The 9,108-nt window shown below is 49.5% G+C and overlaps 1 protein-coding gene across 1 annotated transcript in view; it reads right to left on the bottom strand.

The window, feature by feature from the left end:
- Positions 1–265: 265 nt before the first annotated feature.
- The window catches only part of LOC122097359 (carcinoembryonic antigen-related cell adhesion molecule 3-like), a 29,762-nt gene continuing 20,919 nt past the window's right edge, over positions 266–9,108 (bottom strand). Inside the window, 6 exon segments of the mRNA XM_042667788.1 lie at positions 266–280; positions 2,471–2,579; positions 2,581–2,694; positions 3,811–4,171; positions 6,098–6,454; positions 7,768–8,127. Of these exon segments, the coding sequence (XP_042523722.1) occupies positions 266–280; positions 2,471–2,579; positions 2,581–2,694; positions 3,811–4,171; positions 6,098–6,454; positions 7,768–8,127 (1,316 nt within the window).

Raw genomic sequence — 9,108 nt, 5'->3', positions numbered from 1 at the left:
TTGGGTGAATCTTAGCCCTTTCTGGGCTGAACCCTAATTTTCACCCTGGTTCCCAAGTCTAAGATCCCTTTTCCCAGGTAGAGACTGTGTAGGAATAACTCTGCTCAGAGGACATCCCATGAGCACAGAAAGAGCCACTGAAGGGAAAAAATAATTCTATTTAGCTCCTTTAGCTCCTTTGCAGGTGACCCCCTAATGAGACTTCATTCTCCCTGGGAGCCCCCTTTTCCTAGAGAAGGACTAACCTTAGCCATCTGCCCATGGCTCATAGCTGCAGTTTCTGGGGATAGGGAGAAACTAAGGGATCATAGCGGGTTGTGGTTGTTCTGGGCCTGTGTTGACATCAAGATTTATTTGTTTTGTCAGTCATGGGGCTTGAATGCAGAGCCTGGTTGCTGTCCTTGAATTCTTTTGCTCAAGGCCAGTGCTCTACCACTATAAGCCACAGCTCCACTTCTGGTTTCCTGGTGGTTCAACGGGAGATAAGAGTCTCCTAGACTTTCCTGCCTGGGCTGACTGAACTGTGATCCTCACATCTCAGCCTACTGAGTAGCTGGGATTACAGGAGTGAGCCACTGGTGCCTGGCTGACATCAGGATGTCATAATGCTTCTTGGAACCCTCTCTGTACTTGGCAGCCTTACTCTTTCCCTATTCCCAAAAGCATTCTCTCCAGCCCATTCCATTATCTACTCCCAGCCTCCCAACCATTCGATTCTACTCACAATGTCTCCAGAATCCTGGATCCTCCCATGGTACCTGAGGGACACAGGAAAGCTTTGTTCCAGAAGGAGCTTGCCTTGTTCATTAATCACCTGCCTGGGAGGGAAACTGAGCTGCTTCTACCTTGAGGATCACTGTTCCTTTCTCTCCCTTCCCCTCCCTTGATGATTCCCCTTAAATTTAGCCTGCTCTGTGGAGTAAGATCTACTCCTATGGTCAGGCAAGGATGCCAAAGTGGCCCTGTGTTCTACAAGGACACAGGTGAACGGAAGATCACCTAGATCTATGGGGGGGGGGGGGGGAGAGTCAAGAGAGGATGACCAGTCCACAGCCATGTCTTGCCAGGTCAGTCTAAAGATGTGTGTGGCTGGTAATCAAGGCAAAGTGCCCTCTGGAGTTGTATGTTAAGCTGCCTGCCAGTACTTAGGACAGCTCTCAGACCCCAGGGAAGCATAGAGTTTATTTCCTTACTACTTGGCCTCAGAGATAAATAGTTCCCAGACTCCTAGGGTAGCTGGGGAACCCAGAGTGAGAGGGGAAAGTGTGTGTGTGTGTGTGTGTGTGTGTGTGTGTGTGTATGTGTGTGTGTCCCCTAGCTTTTGATGAGGTTGAGAATCAAAGTCTAGTCCACTAGTCCCCTCCTAGTCCCCTCTCTCCAGGAATATTAAGAGGGATAGACAATAATCCACCAGTACAAAGTGGAACAAAAACCCCTTCCTCTTTATGGACTGGGAGTTTGCTGGTGCAGGAAGGGAGACTACTGGAGCTACTGCAGGCATGGAGGGTGAGTGAGTTCAGGGATGTAGGGTTTAACTACTCAGCAAGACTTAGCCTTGCTCAGGTGCCACACCCTGGGGGGGGGGGTAGCTGGGAGCATTGAGCAAGGGAGATTGAGTCTACTCAATGCCCAACTCCCATTGGCCAGTGTGTCCTTTTCCCCAGAGAACACAACATCCCAGCAGAGAAGGTCATCTGAGACCACTAAAGAGTGGGATCTAGGGCTGGGAATGTGGCTTAGTGGTAGAATGCTTGCCTAGCATGCATGAAATCCCAGGTTCGATTCCTCAGTACCACATACACAGAAAAAGCCAGAAGTGGTGCTGTGGCTCAAGTGATAGAGTGCTAGCCTTGAGTACAGAGAGGCTCAGGGATAGTGCCAAAGCCTTGAGTTCAAAGCCCAGGACTGGCAGAGAAAGAGAGAGAGAGAGAGAAGAGAGAGAGAGAGAGAGAGAGAGAGAGAGAAAGAGAGAGAGAGACAGAGACAAACAGAGAGACAGAGACAGAGAGAGATGGAGAGAGACAGAGGGGGAGGGAGGGAGAGAGAGAGAGGGATCTGCTGTCCACTGCTGTCTGAGGTCCATGTGATATCAGCTCAAACTAGGGATTTTCCACCTCCATTCATCCATTGGCTGGCTTCTTCACAATTGCTCAATACATAGGAATGCCCAGGAGCCGCGATGTCATGTGATCAGGATTCAAGAGACTTTAATGATCTTTTCTTTTTTTTTGGGGGGGGGGGTCATGGGGCTTGAACTCAAGGCCTCGGCACTGTCCCTGAGCCTTATCACTCAAGGCCAGCACTCTACCATGTTGAGCTACAATGCCACTTCTGGTTTTCCGGTGGTTCATCGGAGAAGAGTTTCATGGACTTTCCTGCCAGCACTGGCTTGGAACGATTCTCAGATTTCAGCCTCCTGAGTAGCTAGGATGACAGGTGTGAGCCACCAGTGCCTGGAAACTTTATTAACCTTTAGTAGTGTCCAAGTGTATCTGATAGGGTGGGAGACTTTATACCTGCACTCCTTGGCATTCTCCTTCCTGATGGGGTTTCTCCTGAGAAAAGTTCATGATAGGCTGGATCCTTTTGGTGACCTCAAGACTCTGGTTATTGAAGATCCACCGGATAGAGATTCTAAAGTCACTAGACAGACAGATCAGGACTACATGCCCCTTTTCTGTGGCTGTAGGCTTTCTGGCTTACGGAGAGGACTGTGCCATTGGCTCTGTGGAGAAACAGAAGAGGAGGGACTGGGAATGGCCCTGAGGCCTGGATCATGGTACATCCTTGCAGATATCAGCCAGTTCTCAGGGCCATCGTGAGTTTGGTATGGTGGCCACAGGATGGGCTTGACCCTACTCAGAGCATCTGTGTCTTTGTTTAGGTCACACACACACACACACACACACACACACACACACACACACACACACACACACACACACACACACACACCAGTACTGGAACTCAAACTCAGGGCCTGGGGGCTGTCCTTTAGCTTTTCATTTTTTTGGGGGGGGTCCGGTCATGGGGCCTGAACTCTGGGCCTGGGCGCTGTCCCTCAGCTCTTCAGCTCAAGGCTAGCGTTCTACCACTTGAGCCACAGTGCCACTTCCAGCTTTTTTTCTTTTTGCTTATGTGGTGCTGAGGAATCGAACCCAGGGCCTCATGCATGCAAGGCAAGCGCTCTACCACTGAGCCACCTTTCCAGCCCTAGCTTTTCATTTTTTTTAATCAGTCGTGGGACTTAAACTCAGGGCCAGAGCACTCTTCCTGAGCTGTTCAAGACTTGTGCTTGAACTTTGAGCCACTTCTGCTTTTCTGGTGGTTCATTGGAGAGAAGAGTCTCCTGTACTTTCCTGCCTGGGCTGGCTACAAACCACATTCTCTACCATGTGAGCCACAGCTCACTTCTGACTTTTTGCTGCTTAATTGGAGCAAAAGAGGCTCACAGAGTTGTCTGCAATCACAACCTTCAGATATCAACCTTTTGAGTAGCTAGGATGAAAGGGACCACCAAGGAACAAACATCTTTTTTCTTACTTATCCCTCTGGGAACACAGACTTCCCTAGGGGCTCTCCATGGTCCCCAAGACAGTGGGATCATGGTCTGTGGGCCATCTGTCTATGCTCTTTAACAAAAGCCTCAGGGGGTAGACTATGTTCCCTGTGAGTCCTGCTTTCAAAGCTCAAACTCCAACAAGACCACATAATGGAGAACACAAGGTAGACTAGGTGCAGGCCCACCATCCTGTGTGTGCAGTGTATCTATACCCCACCTGACACCCAGGGCTCCTGAGCATCACTCACGGTCGGATCAGGGCGATACAGGACAATGTTTCACTCCACAGATCTTCCTTTATAGTTTGGAGGGTGTAGAATCCAGTGTCTTTCTGAGTGATGTTCTGTAACAGCAGAGACCCATCAGGGTACACGATCTCTCTGCGGCCGGATGCAGGTCCTAGGGTGGTGATACTCAGCTTGGTCACGTATGAGGCAATTTCACAGTGGGTGGTGGTCTGCTGTCCTTTGAACCAGCGGAAGGCAAAAAGATTCTGTGGCAGATTGTGGACCTTCAGGAGAATCTCTCTCCCTTCAGTGGCCAGGGGCGGCATGACGTCAATAGTGAACTGGGCAGGGATTGGTGACTTCCAGATGGTTAAAAGGGAGGCTGGGAGGGATAAGAGAGAAATCCATCATTGGTGAGACTGCCATGTTGGATGGAAAATGGAGTCCTGAGTCCAGAGAATATGCCTTCAACTCTCAATTCCCTTCCTTGCTCTGCGTGTGTGTGTGTGTGTGTGTGTGTGCGTGTGTGCGTGCATGCATGTGTGCGCATGCGTGTGCCTGTCTGTCTGTCTGTCTATCTGTCTCTCTGTCTGTCTCCTACTGGCACTGTCAGCAACATGACCTCCATTTCTTCCCTGCCTGAGAACTTGCCACCCTCTCTCAGTGTGCAGGATTTTTCCCAGAGGGCTTCATGGCTCACCCCTGGCTGCCCTCTCACCCCCTGCTCACACTCGGGGTGTCCTGGGGAGACATTTTCCCTGCCCCCCTCCTCTATAGACCCTGGGGCTCCGCTTTCTCCCCTCTCCCTGCTCTGTCCCCTCTGTGGTTCTTGTCACCTCCTGGCCTCCCCTTCTAGATGCCCTCACAGTTATCTTGCTGCCTGCAGGGTTGGAGATCTGTGGGGACAGGGATGCTGTGGTCCCTGTGGTGATCCTTGGCCCAGGCCCAGGCTCAAACACCTATGGATGAATAAAGCACTGTTCCCAGGGCCCTGCATGTCCACAGGGTTTATTTGGCAATTTCTAAGGTTGGTGGCTAAGGACATGTTCAAACCCCAGTTGGGTTTTTATTTTAATGATCACCCTGACATAAATGTGAACATTGATTTTTTCCAAATAATCTTGGCCAGTGATGATGGACTTGAATGGAGAAGAGTTGAGCTTTTCCCTCTTCCTTAAGAATTTTGGTAGGGGACTGGTGGCTATGCCTGTAATCCTAGCTATTCAGAAGGCTGAGATCTGAAGATCCCAGTTGGAAGGTAGAGACAGGGCAGAAAAATCTGTGAGAATCTTATCTCCACTAAACCAGCAAAAAGCTGGAAATGGTGGTTCAAGTATAAATGCTGAAACAGAGCCCAGGCTCTGAGTTCAAGCCCCAGTACTGGCACAAAATTAACCTAAAGTATATGCTTCCGGTATGTTTGGGAGAGAAGATATCTGACATCCTCTATTCTTTTTATTATTTTTTTAAATTGGTCTTGGGGCTTGAACTCAAGGCCTGGGTGCTGTCCCTGAGCTTTTTCCGCTTAAGGCTAGTCTACCACTTTGAGCCACAGTGCCACTTCTGGTTTTTGAGTGGTACATTGGAGATAAGAGTGTCATCATCTGGGCACTGGTGGCTCATGTCTGTCATCCCAGCTACTTAGGAGGCTGAGATCTGAGGATCATGGTTCAAAGCTAGCCAGAACAGGAAAGTCTATGAGACTCTTATCTCCAAAACACCACCAGAAAACTGGAAGTGGTACTGTTTCACAAGTGGTAGAATGCTTGCCTTGAGCTGAAGAACTGAGGGATAGCATCCAGGCCCAGAGTTCAAGCCTACAACCAACAGCAACAACAACAAAAAGAGTGTCATGGACTTTCCTTTCTATGCTGGCTTTGAATCCTGATCCTCAGATCTCAGTCTTCTGGATAGCTGGGATTACAGGCTTGAGCCACCAGTGCCCAGCTGCAGCCTTTATTCTTACATGACCCACAAGACAATACTCTGGGCATGATTCTTTCTAGAAAAGAGACTATTAAGGAACACCTTTCCCCTCTCCCCCCCCCCCATTTTGCCTTCTGGGAAGATAGACCTTCCTAGGAGATCTCAGTGGTCCCCAGAACAGTGGGACCATGGCCTGTGGACTGTCTCTCTGTGTCCTCTGTAACAAGTCTTAGGGAGAGGACTTGGCCACTGTGAATCCTGCCATCAATGCTCAAACCCCGACAAGACCACAACATGCAGATAGACTTGATTCGGGCCCACTGGCCTGTGTATGCAGTACATCTACTCCACCCAGGACCCAGGGTTCATGAGACTCACTTACGGAATACAAAGATCTCCACAGACACCACCTCAATACTGTAATCCATCAAGAGGATTTGGAAAGTGTAGAATCCAGTGTCGTTCAGAGTTAGGTTCTGCACAAGCAGGGACCCATCGAGGTACATAACCTCTCTGCCGCTGTGTGCCGGTCCTTGAAGCTGTCCAATGGTTGGCATAGAGAAATAAATTACTTGACTATCAATCGTCTTTTCTCCTTTGAACCAGCAAAAGGCTAGAATATTCTGTGGCAGATGGTGGACCAGTAGGTGAACATTCTTCCCATCAATAACTTTGGGTGGCACTATTTCAACAGTGGTATTGGCCAAGGTAGTGTTGTACCAGAAGGTTAACCGAGGGGCTAGGAGGGAGAAGAGAGATACCAATCAAAACTGAGACCTTTGTATCAAATGGAAACTGGAGCCCTGAATCCTGGGAAGTTATCTAAACTGGCATGCCCTGAGGTGAATGTGTGTGTGTGTGTGTGTGTGCACATGCATGCACATACACACATATACATGAGTCCTGAGGACTGAACTAAGGGCATGGATGCTATCCATGAACATTTTTTGTTGGTCACGGGGCTTGTACTCAGGGCTTGTCCCTGAGCTCTTTTGCTCAAGGCTAACACTCTACCACTTTTGAGCCACAGCACCGAGTGAAGATGCTGGAGAATAGTGCCCAGGACCTGAGTTCAAGCCCCAGTATCTGCACAGAATCAAAGAAAACTAAACCTCAGGTCTATCTATATATCTAAGATGGTTGAAGATGTGCTAAATTATTGTCTTCCCTTCACTGATACATGAGAAATCTTTTTCTGTACGAAGAGGAAGAAGAAGAAAAAGAAAGAAGGAGGAGGAGGAGGAGGAGGGGAGAGGAGGAGGAGGAGGAGGAGGAGGAGGAAGAGGAGGAGTAAAAGGAGGAGGAGGAGGAGGAGGCAGTAGCAGTACTAGCAGCAGCAACAGCAGCAGTTGGTCACTGCTGATTCACGCCTGTAATCCTAGCTACTCAGGAGGCTGAGATCTGAGGATCGTGATTCAAAACCAGCCTGGATAGGAGAGTCTGTGAGACTCTTATCTTTAATTAACCACCAGAAAACCAGAAGTGGAGCTGTGACTCAAAAGTGGTAGAGCACTAGCCTTGAGCCAAAGAGCATAGGGACAGCACCCAGGCCCTGAATTCAAGCCTCATGACTGGCAAAAAGAAAAGTAAGGGCTGAGAAGGTGGCTCAGTGGTAGAGTACTTGCCTTGCCTAAGGCCCTGGGTTCGATTTCTTAGTACCACATAAGCAGAAAAAGCCGGAAGTGGTGCTGTGGCTCAAGTGGTAGAGTGGCTAGCCTTGAGCTAAAGAGCTGAGGGACAGCGCCCAGGCCCAGAGTTCAAGCCCCATGACTGACAAAAAAAAAAAAAATTAAAAAGAAAAACAAAATATTCTCAGTAAGTCCTGGAGAGTAGATATGGGATAAACAGCCTCCATACTCAATAACCCACAAAACAATACCTGAGGCTCATTTTCTTCTAGAAAAGGGAGACTCTGAGAAGCCTCTGGGAACACAAACCTCCCTAGGGGATCTCTGTGGCCCCCAGGACAGTGGGACTGTGGCCTGTGGTTCGTCCTGGATGTGCAGGGTATCTGCCCCCACTCAGCACCCAGAGCTCCTGAGAATCACTCACAGGCCAGGTGGATCTCCACGGACAGAAATTCAGTCTTCACATCTTCCGAGACAATTTCTAGGGTGTAGAAGCCGGTGTCATTCTGAGTGATGTTCTGGAAAAGCAGGGAGCCATCTGGGTACACCCGCTGTCTGCCGCTGTAAGCCGGTCCTGATTTCCATTTTCCAATGGTTAGCAAATACAAGAAAATGCGATTGGATTTATTAGCCTCTTTCCCTCTGAACCAGCGAAAGGCCAGTGAACTCTTTGGTAACTTGTGGACCCGTAAAAGAACATCCTCTCCTTCAAAAACATAGGGGGGCACCAATTCAAAGGCAACGTTGGCAGGGGTGGTCCAGTTGGACAAAGATAGAGGTGAAGCTAAGAAGGAGGAGAAAAACACATCAAGATTGAGACTTCTTTTTTTTTTGGTCCAGTTGTGGGACCTGAACTCTGAATCTGGGTGCTGTCCCTCAGCTCTTCAGCCCAAGGCTAGTGCTCTACCACTTGAGCCACAGCGCCACTTCCAGCTTTTTCTGCTAATGTGGTGCTGAGGAAGCGAACCTAGGGCCTCATGCATGCAATGTAAGCACTCTACCACTGAGCTACCTTCCCAGCCCAATATTGAGATTTTTTGTGTGTGCCAGTCCTGGGGCTTGAACTCAGGGCTTCTGGATGCTTTCCCTGAGTTTCTTTTGCTCAAAGGCTAGCGCTTGAGCCACACATGACTCCACTTCTGACTTTTGAGTGGTTCATCGGAGATCAGAGTCTTACAGACTTTCCTTCTCCTGGGCTGGCTTTGAACCACAATCCCCAGATCTCAGCCTCTTGAGTAGCTAGGATGACAGGTGCCACCAGCACCTGGCAATATTGAGACTTTAGTATTGGTTTGGAAAATGGAGTCCTGAGCCCTGAAAGAAGGTTATCTTCATTCCCCTGCTTTGGTGTGTGTGTGTGTGTGTGTCTGTGTCTGTGTGTATGTGTGTGTGTGTGTGTGTGTGTGTGTGTGTGTGTCTGTGTGTGTGTGTGTTTGTGTGTGTGTGTCTGTCTGTCTGTCTGTCGGTCTGTCTGTCTGTCTGTCTGTCTCCTACTGGCATTGTCAGCCACACAACCTCCATTCCTCCACTGCCCCATCAACTTGTCACTCCATCTCTGTGTGCAATACTCTTCCCAGAGGGCTTTATGGCTCACCCCTCGCCGCCCTCTCAGCCCTGATCACACTCGGGGTGTCCTGGCGGGGTGGGGAGAGCCTTCCCTGACCCCCTCCTCTTGAGACCCCGGGCTCTGCCTTCTCACCTGTCCCTGCTATGTCCCCTCTGTGGCTTGTCACCCCCTCCCTCACCTCCCCCAGTGCTCATGTGA

Source organism: Dipodomys spectabilis, unplaced genomic scaffold, assembly GCF_019054845.1.
Source record: "Dipodomys spectabilis isolate Male_0828 unplaced genomic scaffold, ASM1905484v1 ptg000422l, whole genome shotgun sequence".
In the NCBI taxonomy this organism is placed as follows: domain Eukaryota; kingdom Metazoa; phylum Chordata; class Mammalia; order Rodentia; family Heteromyidae; genus Dipodomys; species Dipodomys spectabilis.
This window is presented reverse-complemented; position numbering and strand designations above follow the sequence as displayed.